This window comes from Osmerus eperlanus, chromosome 17 (genome assembly GCF_963692335.1).
Source record: "Osmerus eperlanus chromosome 17, fOsmEpe2.1, whole genome shotgun sequence".
Classification (NCBI taxonomy): domain Eukaryota; kingdom Metazoa; phylum Chordata; class Actinopteri; order Osmeriformes; family Osmeridae; genus Osmerus; species Osmerus eperlanus.
The window spans coordinates 1,903,295-1,925,666 of NC_085034.1; the positions used below are offsets into that span (position 1 = coordinate 1,903,295).

Consider the following 22,372-nt stretch of genomic DNA (forward strand, 5'->3'; position numbering starts at 1 on the left):
GGAACACTGGGCTGAAGACAAGCCTCTGAAGTAGAGCATTGACATCTGCATGTGAACTGAAAGCTAGCTAGCTTCCTAGCGCTGTTTGCGTTCCATTTCAGGGCAGATATAGCCGGGGAGCCTGTATGCTAATGTAGCGGCTAGGCAGATCAATAGCCTGTATGCTAATGTGCGGCCAGGCACAGGTAGCCCACAGGGCAGAACTAAAGCTTTCACTAATCACCTGTGAAGGCTCAATCACAGAGGAGTGAGCTTAGTATAGTGACTGCCTGACTCGACAGAAACCCTTCGTTGTGTTCCGCTACTTGGTCTACGCTACACAATCGGCACTCATTTAAACGTCAAATTTTCAAACTCGTTTTCGTTTTTTTGAACGATTTAAATGTGAAACATTGATTGACCCATGGTGAGGGTCTCCGTGTCCAGTCAAGGGATCGTTAAAACGCATTTCAAGGGTGCAAATCGCCCCACGTCGTTAAGGAAGTGGAATACAAGGTCATTTATTACTTCTGGATGTACATCTCATGGAGTTAGTAGGAGCATTCATTTCAGTAATGAAACTTGTTTAAAAACAAAAATAAAGAATGAATTAGGAAAAAAAATAAGGATTTGAAAGCGGGTGTAATTTCAAAGATGGATGGGAAAATATAAGGAAAAAGATCTGCCGTTGCAAAGTTGACACTAAAAAATTACAAGGGGTGGGGGAGGTCTGGGTGTTCAGTAACTAGGCCTTCTTTTGCCTTTTAAAGAGAAAAGACAATTTGCAACATCTTTATGAAAGAGGCTGACAGGCCAGACAATGACCAGAGTATGAAACACTGAGGAGTTGGTGATTAACTCTCTCAGTCTATTCAACTTCAGCACTCTAAAGGAACGCTCAGAGAGGAATCGTCTCTGTGTGTCTGTCTGTCTGTCTGTCTGTCTGTCTGAGTGTCTGTCTGAGTGTCTGTCTGTGTGTGTGCCTGTGTGTGTGCCTGTGTGTCTGTGTGTGTCTCTGTGTCTGTGTTTATCTCTGTCTCTCTCTTTCTCTCAGACACTCACTGAGAAGAGACTCCTCTCCCACATAACTTCTGCAGCAGTCTGTGTGTGTGTGTGTGTGTGTGTGTGTGTGTGTGTGTGTGCACATAACTCATGCAAAAATAAGTCGGTCTTAACGAGACCAACACCGCTCTCCTCTCAGAGGCTACAGTCTCAGTCGAGAACCTCATCCTTCCCACATCCCTCATCCCCCCCTCGCTCATCCTTCCCTCATCCCCCCTCCCTCATCCTTCCCTCATCCCCCCCTCCCTCATCCTTCCCTCATCCCCCCCTCCCTCATCCTTCCCTTATCCCCCCCCTCCCTCATCCTTCCCTCATCCCCCCTCCCTCATCCTTCCCTCATCCCCCCTCGCTCATCCATCCCTCATCCCCCCCTCCCTCATCCATCCCTCATCCCCCCCTCCCTCATCCTTCCCTCATCCCCCCTCCCTCATCCTTCCCTCATCCTTCCCTCATCCCCCCTCCCTCATCCTTCCCTCATCCCCCCTCCCTCATCCTTCCCTCATCCCCCCCTCCCTCATCCCCCCCTCCCTCATCCTTCCCTTATCCCCCCCTCCCTCATCCCCCCTCCCTCATCCTTCCCTCATCCCCCCTCCCTCATCCATCCCTCATCCCCCCCTCCCTCATCCTTCCCTCATCCCCCCTCCCTCATCCTTCCCTCATCCCCCCTCCCTCATCCATCCCTCATCCCCCCCTCCCTCATCCTTCCCTCATCCCCCCTCCCTCATCCTTCCCTCATCCTTCCCTCATCCCCCCTCCCTCATCCTTCCCTCATCCCCCCTCCCTCATCCTTCCCTCATCCCCCCCTCCCTCATCCCCCCCTCCCTCATCCTTCCCTTATCCCCCCCTCCCTCATCCCCCCTCCCTCATCCTTCCCTCATCCCCCCTCCCTCATCCATCCCTCATCCCCCCTCCCTCATCCTTCCCTCATCCCCCCTCCCTCATCCTTCCCTCATCCCCCCTCCCTCATCCTTCCCTCATCCCCCCTCCCTCATCCATCCCTCATCCCCCCCTCCCTCATCCTTCCCTCATCCCCCCTCCCTCATCCTTCCCTCATCCTTCCCTCATCCCCCCTCCCTCATCCTTCCCTCATCCCCCCTCCCTCATCCATCCCTCATCCCCCCCTCCCTCATCCTTCCCTCATCCCCCCTCCCTCATCCTTCCCTCATCCTTCCCTCATCCCCCCTCCCTCATCCTTCCCTCATCCCCCCTCCCTCATCCATCCCTCATCCCCCCCTCCCTCATCCTTCCCTCATCCCCCTCCCTCATCCTTCCCTCATCCTTCCCTCATCCCCCCCTCCCTCATCCTTCCCTTATCCCCCCCCTCCCTCATCCTTCCCTTATCCCCCCCCTCCCTCATCCTTCCCTCATCCCCCCCTCGCTCATCCTTCCCTCATCCCCACTCGCTCATCCTTCCCTCATCCCCCCCTCCCTCATCCCCCCCTCCCTCATCCTTCCCTCATCCCCCCTCCCTCATCCTTCCCTCATCCCCCCCTCCCTCATCCCCCCCTCCCTCATCCTTCCCTCATCCCCCCCTCGCTCATCCTTCCCTCATCCCCCCTCGCTCATCCTTCCCTCATCCCCCCCTCCCTCATCCTTCCCTCATCCCCCCCTCCCTCATCCCCCCCTCCCTCATCCCCCCCTCCCTCATCCTTCCCTCATCCCCCCCTCCCTCATCCTTCCCTCATCCCCCCCTCCCTCATCCTTCCCTCATCCCCCCTCCCTCATCCTTCCCTCTTCCCCCAGCCGCTGTTCCGAGAGGGATCCCCGCTCCACGCTTCCCCCGGGGTGAACCGGACCACCTCTCTCTGAAATGATTCATCTTTCTATTAGGGCGATGAGCATGTGAAACGAGCTATGGAATCAATAGCATAGGTTAGTAAACAACGGTAGCTCTCTGGGGAAAATGGGCTTCTACTCGTTTTACAAATAATCTGTGGGTTGTTGAGCCAATGTGTGTGTGTGTGAGGCGTTGGGTGGATGATTGCCCCGTGATGTTTACAAGGGCAATTTACGGCAAATAAAATCCCAGCTCCCTGGAATGAGGCTGTCTCTCTCTGATTGGCTGGGATGTAGGAGCAGGGAGACGATGCTGTTCAAACCAGGACGTCTCTCCTGCCACCCCAACACAACACAGAGGAGGGATCATCCTTTATTCTTTTAGCCCAGTGCCGTGTGTGTGTGTGTCTGTGTATGAGTGTGTGTGAATACATGTATGTGTGTGCATGTATATTGTGTGTGTATATATGCATGTGTCTATGTGTGAGTGTGTGGGTGTGAGTCAGTGTTCAGAACCTCTGACCCCATCGCTCCATCTCCTCTCCCTGCGTTGTCACGGTGACAGCTCATTCCAGAGGACTGAGTCTCAGAATACTGACTGATGGGGTACTGGGTCAAAGGGTGTGTGTGTGTGTGTGTGTGCCTGTGTGTGTGTGTGTGCACTGGCTGGTATTCACCTAGTGCAGACGAACTGAGAGCGAAGCCTGCCACTTACATTTACATTTTTCGCTCTTATCCAGAGCGACTTACAGTAAGTACAGGGACATTCTCCCCGAGGCAAGTAGGGTGAAGTGCCTTGCCCAAGGACACAACGTCATTTTGCACGGCCGGGAATTGAACTGGCAACCTTCAGATTACTAGCCCGATTCCCTAACCGCTCAGCCACCCGACCCCCCACTTCAGACCTCTGCAACACTGTCACTAGTCCAGCATGGAACCAGTCAATCCCACGTGTACTCGTACGTTAGAGTGTGTGTGTGTGTGTGAGAGAGAGAACGTGTGTGTTAAAGAATATATTGTGCTTATTAAAGTTATGCATTGTGCTTATTAAAGTTATGAACTTAGAAGTGTGCTCAGGCTTAAACATTGGGTCTCACACTGAGTGTGGGAAGCAGGCTGTTCTTTGTGTCTCTATCTCTTCATTTTCAGAAACAACCTTGAAACTGGGTGGAGATGGCACCCGAGCAGGTGGGACGCGTAGGCAAGAACAACTCCCTGACGCACGAGAGAACAAGCTCAACCCTTTTTTGATACTTGTGTTTTCAATTGCATTGTATATGATATGCTGGGGCAGGGAAGATAGCCAGTTGGACTTTGTGAACCAGCCCAAACTCTGTTGCGGGTAGGGAAACTTAGACAACCCCAGAGCTCTGTACTTAACTGCTGCATTAAAGCTGATATTATCGGACCTCTGCGACTCCAGACCACTCTTTCTAGAACACAGATTTGTGTCATTGAATACCATCATTACATATTGGAATAGACACATAGATTTGAATCCTTCAAATGGTGACCCCGACGTGATTTGAACACGCAACACCAAAAGTGAAGAAAGCGAACTTGAAAATGACCACAACCTGGAAAGATCCTGTAACCTTGAAGACTGGAGAGCTGAGCCTTTCTCACCCCGTCTACCTGAAGCACTTAGCGAAGATCGGCTGTTTCCCTCTTACAGACTCAATGATATCACCGTTGATATGATGCTGCACCAGCAAGGACTCATCATATAAAAGGAGAAAGCCATTAAAAGAAAAAAGTTTCTCTGCAGTTTGAAAGTGCTCAAATGTGTTCAAACAAGGGCACATCAGCAAGGGCTGCAGAAAATGTGAATATTATCTAGAGATCCAGCGTAGAACGCTGCGGGTGCCGGGAGAACAGTTCTAAACCTGAACGCTGCAGGACGGAGGAGGAGGGAGAACGCAGGGAGTTAGGAGGTGTGTGTGTCTGTGTGTCTGTGCGGGGTGTGTGTCTGTGCGGGGTGTGTGTCTGTGCAGGGTGTGTGTGTGTGTGTGTGTGTGTCTGTGCGGGGTGTGTGTCTGTGCGTGGTGTCTGTGTGTGGTGTGTGTGTGTATGTGTGGTGTGTGTGTCTGTGCTGGGTGTCTGTGTGTGGTGTGTGTGTCTGTGCGTGGTGTGTGTGTGTGTGTGTCTGTGCTGGTGTCTGTGTGTGGTGTGTGTGTGTGTGTCTGTGCTGGGTGTCTGTGTGTGTGCGTGTGGGTGTGGTGTGTGTGGTGTGTGTGTGTGTGTGGTGTGTGTGTGTGTGTGGTGTGTGTGTGACTCACGTAGAGCTGGGCGCGGACTCTCTCGTCCTCGGTGGAGAGCCTCTCTCTGAGGACGGCCTGCTGGAGGCTCTGCTGGGCTCCGGCCCCGCTCCACGGCCAGGAGACGAGACACCCTCGTCAGGGACCTGAGCCTGAGCCTCCGCCTGGGCCAGCGCCTGGGCCTGGCTCTGTTCCTGCTGCAGCCTGGACGCATACACACACACACACACACACACACACGCACAGGCATGCACACAATAGCCAGTTAGCACACCCAGATGCGAGACACACACACTCAATAATCCTCTCCTGCAGTTGTAGTACCCCAGGCCGGCAGATAGGGGGTGCAGTTGCTAACCAACAGCGACGACAGTAAAGAAGAAACGTCAAAGACTTCAAAGTTACTTGACCCAACGTGACGGAACCCAGACAGACTCTCGACCCCGACCCCTCAGACAGAACCTAAAGCGTGTTTCCCGAGGAAGCGGCCGTGATGGTGTTTGGAGACGGAGAGCGGGGCCGCGGTCTGGAGAGAAACAAACACTGTCCCTGTCAGGGGGCTCTCATAGTTGCCTAGCAACGGGCCAGGCGAAGGGTGGCGTTGACTGGTGAGGTAGAGCGACGTCTTCCCTGATAACCAACATCGACTCTTCCTCCTCACCCTCGCCTCTGCTTCCCACAGCTAGAGGAGGAAGGGGTCTGTCTGACTGACTGACTGACGGTCTTATAATAACTGATGATAATCATCATAATAATAATATTTGTATTTTTATCGATCTCTATTTGAACATGTGAAACACGCGTGTTGTAAGATGAAGGTGGAGCGGACTCCACATGACAGATCACATGACAGATCACATGACAGATCACATGACAGGTGTGTGTGTGTGTGTGTGAGCGAGAGCATTTAGAGGCTGAGCAGGTCTACAGAAGGACTGGTAAGGGCTGATGGCTGGTGTTTGGTCTCAACACATCACTGGGGGAAGGGGGGGTTGGGATCAGGGGAAGTCATGCAGGGAAAGGGAAGAATGGGGGGAGAGAGAGCTAGAGAGATAAAGAGAGAGAGAGGGAGGGAAAGAGAGAGAGAGAGAGGGGGGGTGAGGGAGAGAGAGAGGGGGGGGTGAGGGAGAGAGAGAGGGAGGGTGAGAGAGAGAGAGAGGGGGGGTGAGGAGAGAGAGAGGGGGGGTGAGGGAGAGAGAGAGAGGGGGGGTGAGAGAGAGAGAGAGGGGGGGGTGAGGGAGAGAGAGGGGGGGGGTGAGGGAGAGAGAGAGAGAGAGGGGGGGTGAGGGAGAGAGAGAGGGGGGGGGGGGGGGTGAGGGAGAGAGGGGGGGTGAGAGAGAGAGGTTGAGAGAGAGAGAAAGGGGGTAATGGAGAGAGAGAAGGAGAAAGAGAAGGGGTGAGGGAGAGGGAGAGAGAGGGGGGGTGAGGGAGAGAGAGAGGGGGTGAGGGAGAGAGAGAGGGGGTGAGGGAGAGAGAGGGAGAGAGAGTGGGGGGTGAGGGAGAGAGAGAGGGGGTGAGGGAGAGAGAGAGGGGGTGAGGGAGAGAGAGAGGGGGTGAGGGAGAGGGGTGAGGGAGAGAGAGAGGGGGTGAGGGAGAGAGAGAGAGGGAGAGAGAGAGGGGGTGAGGGAGAGTAGGGTCCAGCCATGTCCAGTCTCACAGTCCACTGGGTTGCACACGTCAGCACTCTCCATCCATCATGGGGATCTCAGTCACACACACGCACACGCACACACAGACACGCACACAGACACACACACAGACTTCACAGTGAGCATCTTAATGGCTTCTTCCCTTCACTGCTCCCACCTGCCTTAAAGGCTCCACTCAAGTTTCCCAAACCTTCTCAGAGAGCTTGGGCTGTGGCAAGCTGAGGAAGAGGCCATTAGCTGGGGAGAACTACTGGGAACCTCAGACAATAGCCAGAGAAAAACCTGACCGCAACAATGAGACATAACGAGAGGCTCGTCCCTGAAAACGGACAGGCCAGCGAAACTCTCTCCACTCGTCCCCACAAGTGCTAACCCAAGCAAGACCGCTATCGCTAGCAGGATGCTATCGGCCTCACCTCGATTGCCTTCCGATCTTTATTGCCTGTCTCTGGGATATTGGACACATTTCTCATTCTCTTTTGGAAGATTGGCAACAGTGAGTAGAGAGGGGGGCGAGAGATAGAGAGAGGAAGAGAGAGGGAAGAAGAGGGAAACAGAGATAGGTGGAGAGACAGAGGAAGAGAGGAAGAGAGAGAGGGAAGATGAGGGAAACAGAGAGAGAGGTGGAGAGAGGGGAGAGAGAGGAAGAGAGAGAGAGATACCTGAGCAGAGTGGAGAACATCATCTCTAGTGTGCCTGCCCTCTTGTGAGATAGAGAGAAAGAGCTAAATAACTGCCAGGTTGGCGAGGCAGTGTGAAAGAAATTTTGGGCCTATGTACAATGAATGTGTTTTAGGATAAGTTTACAGTTGGTTAAGAAGCTTGATACAATGTATGTTGATTAAACTCCATTTGGTAGAGATGCCACTGTAGTTGTATGACACCTAGCTAGGAGACGTGAAGTCTAAGAGACGGGAAGTCTGGGTGACCTGAGAGAGTTCTTGTCACCTGGGGGGAAGAGACAGTTGGTCTGAAGACAATGTGGATTCAACTGTATTGTTCTAAGGATTTAACCAATGACAGAAGAGATTTGGTATAGCTGCATGTCTGTAGGATGGACCAATGACTTTTGAGAACTGTCGTATCTATAAAATGGTCTGTTGAAGAATGTTCTGGGGGTTCAGGGCCATCAGCTGGGTAGTGCTGGTGGGCTGGATTCTCCCGGTTCCATTCTAGAATGCTGGATGGAGCTGTATAGAATTGTCTTTGTGTTATTGTCTTATGTTTGTGTGTCGATGATGTTATGTTGATAACGTTATTATGTTAAATCTACGTCAAATAAACATTAACTCTGTACTTCACCCGACTTCAGCTTAAACGATTGATTCTCTCAAAAACTTCCACGACAGCAGCCAGTGTTTTTGACGGCTCTGAGGAGGGAGGATTGGAAATAGAGGAGAGAGACGAGGTCTGTCAGCCTGGGAGACTGCGTTTGTCATCATGCATCAGATGGGCTTCTGACCCCAACACAACCGCTTGTGGTCTCCTCAGAGAAGGACCGACCGCAAACACAACTACACGGGAGACTCGCATGCTTCGCTTTGTCGGGAGCCAAAAGTATGATCTGAATAAAGAAACAAGTTCAGTAGTACTATAAGCACCTAATAGTGTGTGAGTGTGTATGCGAGTGTGTGTATGTGAGTGCGTGTGAGCGTGTGTGAACACTGCACACTAATCGTCAAGACTAACAGTGATGTGGCAGAAGTCACTAAGAGCATGTGTTGCTTGGCTTTTCCTCCAATAAAATATACAACCTTGTCAACAGCTTCCTCCCCTTGTCACCTGAACCGTGCAGCTGCTCATTAATGTGTCCACCCCGTCCAGCCATGAGCTGGCAGCTCTCCTCCTCGGCCAATCAGGCAGCGCCACACGGACGCTGGCAGGCTAATGTTCAAATCCAAACCGCTCTGAACAAAGCAGTTAAAGGCCCTATGCAATATTGATGACAGAATAACGTCCGGGAATGCTAAAGATGAATTTTTTATGGTGCTAGGCAGGTCTCCCTCTCTCCCTCCCTCGCTCTCTCTCTCTCACACACACATATATACACACTCTCTCTCTCTCACACACACATATATACACACTCTCTCTCTCTCTCTCTCTCACATACACACAAACTCTCTTTCTCTTACACACACACGATTCCTGAGTGCTACAAGGGTAGCAGGGGGTAGTGTTCTCAGCAGGGGGTAGATGGAGAAGTCCATCCATACTGTCCTAGTGCTGCCCCCTGTTGGTCATTACTGCATACAACACCCTCCAGGCTCCTGGGTCACTTAGAGGTCACGCCCACCCAATGATCTGCTAAAGTTCAAAGTTCAGAACACAGACAGCAGACCGATGCTGCAATAGCCTGGGGACAGAAGCAATCACTCGGACCATGGATTATCAAAAGGTAAACAAAAAGTTAACTGAATGGAACACATACACACATGCATGGAAGCACCAAGGCATGCGCACACACACACACACATACACACACACAACCCCCAGAGAAAAGGAAAACATAAGGGAACGTACCAAGTGTGAAATTATCTCCAGTATAGGAGCCTGAGGGCATATGGGATGGTGCTGCAGATTATTTTAATGGTGCTGCAGAGTGTGTGTGTGTGTGTGTGTGTGTGTGTGTGTGTACATCCGTTACCTCACTGTGGGACTGAGAGGAAGAGGGAGGGACACACACATATTGGAAGGACCATAACATCAATGTAAACAGTGACTCACAAATGGGTGAAGAACAGAGGGGAGAGAGAGAGAGAGAGAGAGAGATAGAGAGGGATAGAGAGGGATAGAGAGGGAGGGAGGGAAGGAGAGAGAGAGAGAGAGGGAGATAGAGGGAGAGAGGGAGAGAGAGAGAGAGAGAGAGAGAGAGAGAGAGAGAGAGAGAGAGAGAGAGAGAGAGAAAGAGAGGGAGGGAGGGAGAGAGGTGGAGGTGAAGAAGAGAGGAGTAATTGCAAGACATAAATACAGACGGAGCGAAGCAAGTTGCGTTCAGGGACGACAGAATAAGAGAGAGGGCTATCTGCAGCTAACTGTTCCCAGTCGTCTCAGTCAGAGGAATCCTGAGAGGAGAGAAACAGGTGAACTGTACACCATGCTAGGAGAGCAGGGGGCAGGGAGGAGGACCAGGATATCACAGCAACCAGACGAAATTCATTAGCAACCAAGCAAGATAGGAGAAGGTGTGATGCTACCAAAATAGGTAGTTCTCTCACACACACACACACACACACACACACAGCTAGCATCCCTTTGTGCCTCCTGAGATGTGAGCCTGCCTGAAACCCCTGAGAGGGGGGCGTGGGGGGGGGGCAGGCTGAGAGGGGGGGGGCAGGCTGAGAGGGGGGGGGCATGGGCTGAGAGGGGGGGGGCAGGCTGAGAGGGGGGGGCGTGGGCTGAGAGGGGGGGGCAGGCTGAGAGGGGGGGGCAGGCTGAGAGGGGGGGGGCAGGCTGAGAGGGGGGGGGCAGGCTGAGAGGGGGGGGGGCCAGGCTGAGAGGGGGGGGCAGGCTGAGAGGGGGGGGCAGGCTGAGAGGGGGGGGGCAGGCTGAGAGGGGGGGGCAGGCTGAGAGGGGGGGGCAGGCTGAGAGGGGGGGGCAGGCTGAGAGGGGGGGGGGCAGGCTGAGAGGGGGGGGCAGGCTGAGAGGGGGGGGCAGGCTGAGAGGGGGGGGGCAGGCTGAGAGGGGGGGGCAGGCTGACGTGGCAGAAGAGAGATAAGAGCTCATATGTGGAAGCAGGAAAAGTTAACAGAGAGAAAGGTAGAGAAATACTTAGTGAGTGTATGGAAGAGAGAATGTAGACCAACTACCTCTCACACACACATCAAGCACACACACACACACACACACATCCAGCACACACACATCCAGCACACACACACACACAGTCACTGCAGGTTAACGGTGCGTGTCCACTACAGCAGAGCGGAGCGACGGCTTCCAATTCATTTTCAATGAAACCAGGCGTTGACGCTCGCGTAGGGCATTGTGGGAAGGCGAGCGGAGCGTTGCAAGTTGGATTTTCTCAACTTTATGTAAATGAGGAGCGTGAAAACGCTAGCGTTGGCCAATCGGATTGGTTTCTTGTAACGTAGCAACTGTTAGTCATGGTAAACATTTCTATGTTTTACAATTTCAAAATTGAGGAGAAACTTATTGTATGTGTCTGCACACCCAGTTCTGTTCAGAACAAAGTTACGTAATGTGACGAGCCTGAATTTAAAGATTACATTAAACTAATAATGCATGGTGCAGGGTTGCCGTCGTTGTCAGTGTCCCTAGTGTGTTTTTATACTTTTAAATTCAGTCTGGTCACATTACGTGACTGTTGTGTGCCACTGCTAGCTTGCTAGCCCAGCATACAAACGACTGGTTGAGTGACCGGTGGCGTAACATGTAATCTACTGTAATCTTGCACTGGTAAACAATTCTGTATTTTTACACAAATGTTGTGCAAAAGTGGTATTTAGATCGATATTGTGAGAACATGAATCCAAGTCTGCACGCTTGGCCATTACTACAACAGTGACCTTGAGATCTACAACTCTGTATTAACTTTTCTAACAAGCCCCTGAGCGTGGTGTACTGTGGGAAGGCAAGCGGTGCAGCGCGTTAAAAAACTTAAGTCTAGTCTGAACTACAGCTCTGCCGCCTGTACAGTACATATCCACACCTCGTAGATCAACAGCACAGCTCTACAGACATGACGGACCCCCCCCCCCCCCCCCCCCCACACACACACACACACACACACACACACACACACACACACACAGGGAGCAGTAACACAGGTGCTGTGAGCCTCCTCTGTGGCTCTGACTCTGGGGTCAATATAATTCATAAAGACCCACACCCCCACACACACACACTGTTCCTGCCTCCCTCTCACACTTAATTGTGCCAGTCTGAGACAATCCAGCCTGGGAGACGATGCCTCCATTTCAGCCAGACAACCCCTCACCTGAAATAACAAGCAGGCCTGGCCAGTTCTCCTTATACCATCACAATTCAATTACCTTTAACGGCGAGGCCGGGAGAGAAAACAGCTCTCCGTGCCTCCATCTATTTCAATTAAAAGATAGCGCTAGATCCTTTTTTCTCCCCAATAAATACAAATGAATAGAAGAAGATGAAGAGAAAAAAAACCAGTCGTCTGCCCATATGGGACTTGACAGTAAGGATGAAAAATGAAAGGGAGAGATTTTTCAATACCGGGGGAGAAGTGAAAATGCTAAAAGTCAATGTGAGGAGGGAAGTTGACAGCACACACTCCACAATGTAATGATGTTGATAACGGTTACAGTACACACACACACACACCAACACACCCAGGAGAGCATCTCAGACGCTCTCTCAACCACTATTTTGATAACCGTGCACAGCCAGATCCAGGGCCTGTAAGGCAGGCCAGCAAGACACCAGGATCTGCCCTCCCCTCTAGTCCCTGCCCTCCCCTCTCTCCCCTCTAGTCCCTGCCCTCTCTCCCCTCTAGTCCCTCCCCTCCCCTCTCTCCCCTCTAGTCCCTGCCCTCCCCTCTCTCCCCTCTAGTCCCTGCCCTCCCCTCTAGTCCCTGCCCTCCCCTCTCTCCCCTCTAGTCCCTGCCCTCCCCTCTCTCCCCTCTAGTCCCTGCCCTCCCCCCCCTCCCCTCTAGTCCCTGCCCTCCCCTCTCTCCCCTCTAGTCCCTGCCCTCCCCTCTCTCCCCTCTAGTCCCTGCCCTCCCCCCCCTCCCCTCTAGTCCCTGCCCTCCCCTCTCTCCCCTCTAGTCCCTGCCCTCCCCTCTCTCCCCTCTAGTCCCTGCCCTCCCCTCTCTCCCCTCTAGTCCCTGCCCTCCCCTCTCTCCCCTCTAGTCCCTGCCCTCCCCTCTCTCCCCTCTAGTCCCTGCCCTCCCCTCTCTCCCCTCTAGTCCCTGCCCTCCCCTCTCTCCCCTCTAGTCCCTGCCCTCCCCTCTCTCCCCTCTAGTCCCTGCCCTCCCCTCTCTCCCCTCTAGTCCCTGCCCTCCCCTCTCTCCCCTCTAGTCCCTGCCCTCCCCTCTCTCCCCTCTAGTCCCTGCCCTCCCCTCTCTCCCCTCTAGTCCCTGCCCTCCCCCCCCTCCCCTCTAGTCCCTGCCCTCCCCTCTCTCCCCTCTAGTCCCTGCCCTCCCCTCTCTCCCCTCTAGTCCCTGCCCTCCCCTCTCTCCCCTCTAGTCCCTGCCCTCCCCTCTCTCCCCTCTAGTCCCTGCCCTCCCCTCTCTCCCCTCTAGTCCCTCCCCTCCCCTCCCCTTGAAAACACAAACATAATAAAAAATAATAAAAAAGCGCAGAGAGAACTTAGTGGAGAGACAACATTAAAGGAAATATTGATTCTGTCCGTCCAAGCAAAGCATCATGGTCAATAAAACCCCTACTTCCTCTTAATGGCGTTGCCAAGGCGATGCGACAGGCACTTTTGCCTATCCGTGTGTCCCAGGCAACAACGCCGCAGGCAAATCCTCTCTCTATGTTTTACTTTTATTCTTAAATGCATTTCATACAGTAACACTCCAGTTAGGGTGTCCACCCTGTCAGGCTGGACCAGAGGACGCAGGGGGATCAACAAAGACCGTTTACTGCTCATCAGCTTACCGCAACTAAGACCTCGCTCCCTCAAACAGTCTGAACACTCCAGCGACACACCGAGGTGTCCTGCCTGGTTATTGACGTCTGCTTCCACACAGGGGGGGGGGGGGAGAGCAGGCCAGACACACGAGCGCTGGGACTGATCCCCCAGCAGCTGCAGATCCACACCAATCACAAACAACGCAATTAATTCAAGCCGCAATTTGGAAAATAACTGGTGTACTTCCATTTTAAAAGGTCAATACTCAACTAAGGCTACAGATTACCTATCCATAGAAGGAAAGGAAATCAATACCTTTCCTATTGTCCGGGTCCTTTTGAATACTAAATGTCCTTGCCATAGACTCACCCCTACCCCCACCTCTACATGTAAACTCTTACCCAGCCTGAAGTCCCTGCCTCTGCTTAGTGTTGTCATTAAGGGGCCTGGGCTACGTGCAGGATGATCCCACTGCTCATTCACCAGAGCCTTTGGAGCTCATCCAGACCCATTCAATCAATTCAATTCAACTTTATTGTCACCACACAATGCGCAGGCACATATGCAACATTAGCAGGGGAATTAAGTGTTTGTCGGACCAAACGCCACGCACACCTGTTCCACTGTGGTGGAGGAGAGAGAGAGAGAGCGTGGGAGAGATAGAAGTAAGACAGAGAGAGGGAGATGCAGATAGAGGAAAAATGGAGGAGAGACAAAGACAAAAGAGAGAGAGAGAGATGCAGAGAGAGTGATTCAGAGCGAGAGAGACAGAGGAGAGAGAGACTAATAGAGGAAGGAAGATGCTGCCGGGATAAAAGGCCGATTCCTCCTCATCAAGGCTGGCTAATGGATCACCCACTCAGCGCCAAGGAAATTACCTCACAACGGCGCCCTCTCTCAGGCATGATTAATTGATCCAGAGAGATACAACCAGAACAACACTGGTGGGTTTGGGGAAAGAGGTTCATCTGATGAGGAAGGGAAATACTACACTGACCTTTTTCACTATTAATGACTAGAAAATAGACCCTTTTCCCTCCCATTGCTTGCTGCTCGGTGTAGAATGAACCGGCCAATAGCAGCATCCCTACTGTCTGGCCTGGACCTGCAGGGTCACTGAGGGGGAGCAGAGAGGAGATGTGGGCATCCACCCACCATGGTGTCATATGAGCTAGTATTGTACTACTTTGTTCTGTGCTCTGTTGTGTTGTGTTACTGTGTGCTGTGTTACTCTATGCTGTATCCTGTTTTACTGTGTGCTGTCCTGTATCCTGTATCCTGTGTTACTGTGTGCTGTGTTACTGTGTGCTGTGTTCTGTGTTACTGTATCCTGTGTTACTGTGTGCTGTGTGCTGTGTTACTGTGTGCTGTGTTACTGTATCCTGTGTTACTGTGTGCTGTGTTACTGTGTGCTGTGTTACTGTGTGCTGTGTTACTGTGTGCTGTGTTACTGTGTGCTGTGTTACTGTGTGCTGTCCTGCATCCTGTCCTGTGCTCTGGGACTCACCAGGCCTGCAGCTCCTGCTCTGCTCTGCCGCGCTCCTCCTCCAGACCCTGCTGCAGCTCCTGTGTGATCCTCCTCCTCAGCTCCTCCTCGTCACCTGGGGAAGGACACACACACACACACACACACACACACACACAGAGGTGAGAATGTTTGACTGTACCTTGGCTCCCTGAACCATGTTGTGTTGATGTGAGTTCGCTGTAAGCTATCAAATGTAATGGTGTGTGTGTGTGCGTGTGGTCTGCCTGCTGTGCAGGTAGTGAGGTGGGTCAGCCCTCGTGGCTCCAGGCCTCTGTTGCCTTATGAGAGAAAGAGAGAGTGGGAGAGAGCGAGCGAGACCAGAGGAGAGAGCTGGCTGCCACGCACCAACAACCACCTGCTCTATAAAAAAAACTCATCTCACACCAACACAAAAAAGCATTTACCCACCCAGAACCCCCCCTCCCCCTCCCCCTTCCCCTCACCAACAATACCTCCCCAACACTTATCCACATACCCTCACACACTCATTTTCTTCCTCTCTATTGCCTGTGTCCCTCTCTTGCTGTCGCTGGCGTCATACGTGTTTGACTGTGTGTCTGTGGTGTCCTATCTCAGCAGGTAATTAACCATGAAAGTAAGAACCTGAGTAAGAACGTGCTCTGCAGACAGAAGTGCTGTGCAGTGCAGCACTGCAGTGGCTGCCACGAAACACGCGTTTGTGTGAGTGTGTCTGTGTGTGTCTCTGTGTGTGTGTCTCTGTGTGTGTGTGCCTGTCTGTGTGCACGTGTGTGTGTTTGTGTGTGCACGTACTAGCGACAGATTAGTGGCCTCTACTGCATTAGATAGATGGGGTAATCCCTATTGTCAGAGCCTATTATTACCTGGAAGAGACACTCACAGAATGCAGTGTTGAGGCCGTGTGTATGTGCATAGGTGTGTGTGTGCATAGGTGTGTGTGTGCATAGGTGTGTGTGTGCATATGGGTGTGTGTGTGTGTGTATAGGTGTGTGTGTGTATAGGTGTGTGTGTGTGTATAGGTGTGTGTGCGTGTATAGGTGTGTGTGCGTGTATAGGTGTGTGTGTGTATAGGTGTGTGTGCGTGTATAGGTGTGTGTGTATAGGTGTGTGTGCGTGTATAGGTGTGTGTGCGTGTGTGTGTATAGGTGTGTGTGTGTATAGGTGGTGTGTGTGTCCCACTTCACAGAGCTAGCTAGCTTCTCTCCCTGCTGTGCTAATTAAACTCACCAGGAGCATCTCAGTCCAGGTAAGGTGTGTCTGTGTTGCTGCATGATCACAGTGACTTACCATCTTATCTTACGATGAGCAATTATCTCAAGACTGGGCCGACACAGTATCAAAATTAACATTTAAATAGACCGTGCTCCAGCTCATCAGCGACGTGGTTCTGGTGAGTGAAGCCATGGGTGTGGCAGCAAAGTTGCCTTCCATCGCTGTGTTTTATTAAACACTAATCTGGGAAGTCTACAGACAAATACGACCGAGAACGACACTTGCCCTCCTCAAGGATGAACCTAGACGCTCGTTACCGTGGTGATGCCCAGGGTGATGTTTTCAGCATATGGCAGCACATTAATCATGCAGAGGGAGGGGGGGGGGGGAGTAGTGGTTGTCAAGGTGAGGGTGAGGGGGTCTCTACGAGTCTTCTCTCCCAGGGTGGGGTTGATCATTTTGGGAGAAGCGATCGTTAACGATCGTTAACCGACAAGATTAAAAATGTCATGTTACAAAACGAAAACACATTGAATCTGAGCTCGCTGGCTGTCCCGACGTGATTGGATGCAATTACAACACGTAAGTACAAATACAAGTTATTTTGCTGCTGGCCAACGACGGAAATGGAGATTGCCAAAGTAGCAGAAAGTCGCTCGATTTTTCGCTATTTTCTTCTCTCTTCTCGCCTCTCAAGTAGTGTTACATCCCTCTTTCAATCAGTTCATCAGGCAAGCATGCGCGCACGCACACACACACACAGACGTTTTGTGAGTGTGGAGCAGAGCCAGTGTGACAGAAGGCGAGCCGGTCCTGATATGATAACACAGTTAGAGACTCTACAAGTGCCCCGTCAGGTCAGACACAATTCCAGATTGGCCACGCCCACGCCCATCCTGACGAGGACACGGAAATGTTAAAGAGATTAAAAACTCATCAACTTCAGATATTTTTCTATTTTTTCCCCCTCCTCTGCCCTCATCCTCCCATCCTCGCTAAACCAGGAGTGAAAAAACGCAGCGAAGAGGAAGAGGCGAGCGAGGGTTGATAACAGACGAAGGCAAATTGCGTTTCTCATCACAGGTTTCATTAACCCCGGGACCCATGCCGAGGGCATAATCTGTAACATTACCACTTCCCCACGCTCGCGGGAGCTCCGACAACTAAGTCTCGCTCACCTTTCCCACCCTCACCTTCCGGATGAAAACTCCTGCAGTCAGCCCACTGCCCAGGCTACAGAAGCTTTCAGCAGGCCTCCAATCTCCGATCCACCGCCAGGCCTAACTCAATCAGACGTGTTGGCATAAACGTCACACAGACATACGAGAGTTTGTTTTAGAACAGAACGATGTTAACAGGTGACACAATTTGTCCTTTTTCTCTTCTCTCCCTTTTTCCCCTCTCTGTTCCTCCTCTGTCCTCCATCTCTCTCTCTCTCCCCCCCTCCCTCTCCCTCTCTCCCTCTCCCTACCGTCCTCCATCTCTCTCTCTGAGCAGTCATCTCTAAGCAGGCTATTAGGCTAAAACAGTGTGTGGGCGCTGGACTATGAATATTTATAGTAAATTGGAGAAGGTGTAGGAGGATCAACCTTGACCGTTGTCCAAACAGCACACGCACACACACACACACAGACACACACCTCACACACACGCACACACACCTCACACACAGACACACACTTCAGACACATACACCCACACTTCAGACACACCACATCACACACTACACACACACCACACTATTTAGAGACGGGCACGGCCATAGATAGAGATGAACTTGATCCCCTTCACTCATAAGCACACATAATCAAACACACGTCATTAAGGTCACGACCTGGAGGGATTGGCTTGGACCTAAAAACCAGCAGTCAGGATCAATGTTTTCTGAGTTGACTTTGTCCTCTCATTGAGAAGTTGTCTGGCAGGGTGACAAAGGGGTCACAGAGGGGTGACAGAAGGCTCACAGAGGGCTCACAGAGGGCTCACAGAGGGGTCACAGAGGGGTCACAGAGCCAGGGCGGTCTGTGTTCTGTGTGCTCTGACCATGAGACAGCCTTGTCTGGCCGGCTGAAGTTCATCACAGGTGAAAAGAGGCAGTTACTTTTAGAAAATCTGTCAAGGTGAAAGAACAAGTCTCTTTAAGGCGCAGAACTCTAAACTCAGAACTAGTTTGCTCCGAGGAACATGAGATGAAAGTACCAACACCTTGACCTAAATGTTGTTGATGGATTTTCATGACACAAGTCATAACCTTGTCAAATAACATGGATCGATGGAGCCCATTCAGCTCTAGTTCACATTCAGCCACACCAGACACCAATATCCACCAGCTACTCCTCTTGATCAAGGATGACCTTTGAGTTTGTGTCATATTACCAGTGGAGTTCACTAGAGGTCGCCTGACAATCATGGAAGGACAGGCCTTCCAAAACCTACAAGCAAGACGTTCTAAGTCACATAACTGAAAGGGAGTTATTGTACCTACTTTTATGTGTTATTTAAATCTATAAAGGACATCCTTTGAATGTACTTAGCCCAGTAAAGTGTAGTAAGGGTTTTTTTCATAATAGGAATAGCATTAACACGCAGAAAAAAACTGATAAAAATGAGGGAGATTGTCATATTTATCTTTTAATCTGCAAACCAATTAACAAGGACAATGGAGGAGCAATTGTTTCGACAGAGAGAAAAACGGACTACAATTTCAACGACGTCCAGACGCTAATGAAAACCCTGACTTGGACACAAAACAGTTTTTGTTTCAGAACGCGTGAACGCAGACACGAGACTGATTACACCCCAGCTTAACAGGCCGAGCGGCACTCTGAAAGCATTTTTACAACAGCAGGAAGCAGGTCTCTGTGGTTAAGGGCTTCTCCGGGATAGATAGATAGATCTAGAAGTTGTGACGAGCTCCTAACCACATTCACACAGCCATGCCTGTCACGCTCCATAATGAGGCGAGGTTTGTTGTGTGAAACTGCGGAGGTGTCGTTTTAATCACCAGAGGCACTGCGGCGTGGAATAAGTTGGCCTTTTTTTAATTACCTCTCCGATCGGGTGCCGTCAGGGATGGGAGAACTTCACCCACCCTGGTTGTCATCCGCTAAAGAACCCTCTCCGCCCACGTTCTATCCTCTTCTGTCTACTGAACAGGTGACATAACTTTCAACTGTCCTCTGTGTCACGCAGAACAACTAATAACACTCGTACGTGAGTGTTCAGTGAACACTAACATGCAGTGAGACCTGATGACCTGGTGCTGCCTAAGCCTGTTGACTTGAGGTCATAACATTGGGCATATATTTAGTTCCGGCTAGCTTGTTCGGTTAGCCAACTATGGGTTGGCTAACCGAATTGATTGGCTCAATATCACAAGAAGCAAAAAGGGCAATAGTGAAACCGTGAGAAATTCTTAAGTGGGCTAAAACTGTAAAAGACTAATAGCAGCATAAATTCATTACTTTTATTACAAGTCTGAATTAATGGTTTCATTAAGACCTTGGCAATGGCAATGTATTACCATGCACAAGAGGCTACAGTGCCAGTTCTCAGAAAGATGACTAATTGGGATTTGGGGGGAGGGGTTAAACAGTCAGAATGAAACTAAAAATTCACAGGGACCACTGAGATGAAGCATGCTGACTGCCCTTAACATGTATAAAAACAAAACCCTTCATTAAAACATCTCGATCAAATTCACAATAAATGTAAATGCCTCACCCAAGTGGATTCACTTTCACAACACAATCTTCAAATATCTGACAAACAAGTTTTACCAGTCTAATTGAAAGGACACTATCCAGGAGTCATTTGAGGATAGTTTATACTGAGACACAGGTGCTGTGGTACTGAACTCACCAGATGGTGCTACTGAAGGTGGTGGTGGTGGTGGGGCAGCCACTGCTTCTGGCTCTGGGGCAGGAGGAGCGGGGGCAACTGGCTCCACTGGGGCAGGAGGAGGTGGAGGGGGGGCAACAACTGCTACTGGCTCTGGGGCAGGAGGAGGGGGTGCAACTGGTTCCACTGGGGGCTGAGGAGGAGGAGCAACCGGTTCACAAGGAGGCGGAGCAACAAACTCTGGCAGGGGAGGCGCAGCTATTGGTTCGCAGGGCTGCGGAGGCAGGGACAAAGCTTCCATTGGAGGATCGGGCGACAGGAGAGCGGCAGGTTCAATAGCCTGGCAGGGGGAGATGGGTTCCAGGAAGGAGGGAGCGATGGATTCGATTAGAGGGAGGGGAGGAGGGGCAAGGGGTTCAATTAGAGGAGGAGGAGGTGGGGTTTCAATTACAGGGCAAGCAAAGGTTTCAATGGGAGGCGGAGCCAAGGTTTCAATTACAGGGGGAGGAGCAAAGGTTTCAATGGGAGGGGGAGGAGCCAAGGTTTCAATGGGAGGAGGCGGGTCCAGGGTTTCAATGGGAGGGGGGGGAGCAAGCAGAATGAGGGTTTCCACGGCAACAGGAGCCGGGTCAGGAAGAGAGACCAGCGGCTCAACAGATGCAGGAGGGGGCACTGTTACCGGTTCGACAGGTGGAGCAGGCGGGGGGGCCACCAACACAGGTGGAGCAGGGGGGGGGGGCACCAAGACAGGCTCGAAAGCAGCGGCTGCAGCAGCAGCAGCTTGGGGAGGAGGCGTGGGAAGGACCACGTCTATGATGGTGGGCGCTGATACCTGTTCCATCATGGAGGGTGAAGGGGGAGCCACTGGCTCAGGGGCAGAGAGTGGAGGTGGAGCAATGGGCTCTATGGGTGCTGGAAAGGGTGGCAATGAGGTGATGGGGTCAAAAGGGGGAGAGATGGGGAGGAGGAAAGGGGTGGGGTCGGCTACAAGGGGAGGGGAGGGGGTCCGTGGAGGGGTGGGGGTCATCACTGGGGCCTGGGGCTCTCGCATGCGGTTGATGACATTCTCGGAGAGCTGGAAAAAAAAATGACGCATGATTAAACTTAATATTTTGAAGTTTCAATTTCACATTGCAGTCAGCTAGCTACTGTTCAAAAAACCTACTGCAAGGAAGACAGTAGGCCTACTGATGGAACTGGAGAAATGTTTGACTGGGTAGCACTTCGCAGATATGTTTTAGTGGGTGACTTGTTTGGTTGATGTTTACATATAAATGTATGAGACTCATACGGTAAGGACATTGTATGACAAGAGACTACCGTACAGCTGGTATACATGGCTTGCAGATGGCTGTATAATTGATGTTGGTTATCTTGTGCCAAGCAATGTCTCGTTGTGAGACGAACTTATGCCTGAGTCTACACCTTTAGTTACCTTCCTTTATAAGCAGGCGACGTAAATAAATCATCACGCCACAATCGTTTTATGTAGCGTAATATTGGCTAAGGGACATTGCCCTGGTGACAGCTTCTAAACTTAATTTACAATACAACAATATGCATAGAGGGTGTCATCTCCGGTCATGTCAAGTTCATTCATTCATTGACCCACTCATGTAAGACCCACTGGCGAGCGAGGAGGAGTGACTGTTGATTAAGTTAGCATTGCTGCTGGCCACACACGCACACTACATTATACAGCAAGCTAGCTAGCTAGCAAGCTATTATTTCTGTCAACCGGTTGTCAAGCTTTACTCGCGACGGTAAAATCTTAATCTGATCATGGACGTAATATACTGAATCGCGCTAGAACAAACAGCTGTTTACATATCCATTACAATGTTGTGGTTACACTACTAAATTAGCTAGCTAATCTCTCCTCTCGTACTCACCCGTATGCCCTTCACAACTGTGATGTTGTCATTCTCATCCGACTCGAATGAAACACGGCGTGTACTACTGTTTGCTCCCATGTTTGACCGCAATCAGTCAAAAGCGATAATGAATTACATACAATGGAAGTTGTCGTACAACAAGGACAGGCTTTTTTGAAATATGATCTATTCTCTCTCTCACGCCGGTGACAGGGAAGCTAGGGCCGCACGCCTCTGCTCACAAACACGGCTAAACTTCCGTAGCATGATGTCACATGGAAATACGACGTTGTGATTGGTAGAAACTATTTTCGCAAAGGCAAGCGCTAACATAATTTTCTTAGTTCATGTGAATTTAGTTGATCAAAAACATAATAATAATAATTAAATAAGCCTACAATGTAGAATAGTTACCAATTAAAGCCACAATAAATAATGTAAAACACGATTAGATGTTCTGTTTCATAGTGTGAAATTACATTTTATTAACCTTTACCCTAAAAAGCCAATCAACGTCATGACACATTATTTGACTGCAAATACCCGTGGGGTTGTGCTGGCTGCAGGACAAGTTGATAATAACTTCTAAATTAGACTTGGCCAGCTCAACCCTTGACAGAACAAAAATAGCCCCTCACCACATTG

General features: G+C 51.0%; 1 protein-coding gene across 1 annotated transcript in view; it reads right to left on the reverse strand.

The window, feature by feature from the left end:
- chchd3a (coiled-coil-helix-coiled-coil-helix domain containing 3a) overlaps positions 1–22,004 on the reverse strand; it is a 55,283-nt gene extending 33,279 nt beyond the window's left edge. The window contains 7 exon segments of the mRNA XM_062482794.1: positions 5,097–5,180; positions 5,182–5,208; positions 5,210–5,279; positions 14,802–14,895; positions 19,875–20,046; positions 20,686–20,928; positions 21,746–22,004. Coding sequence (XP_062338778.1) covers positions 5,097–5,180; positions 5,182–5,208; positions 5,210–5,279; positions 14,802–14,895; positions 19,875–20,046; positions 20,686–20,928; positions 21,746–21,826 — 771 coding nt within the window. The 5' untranslated portion in view covers positions 21,827–22,004.
- Positions 22,005–22,372: the final 368 nt, after the last annotated feature.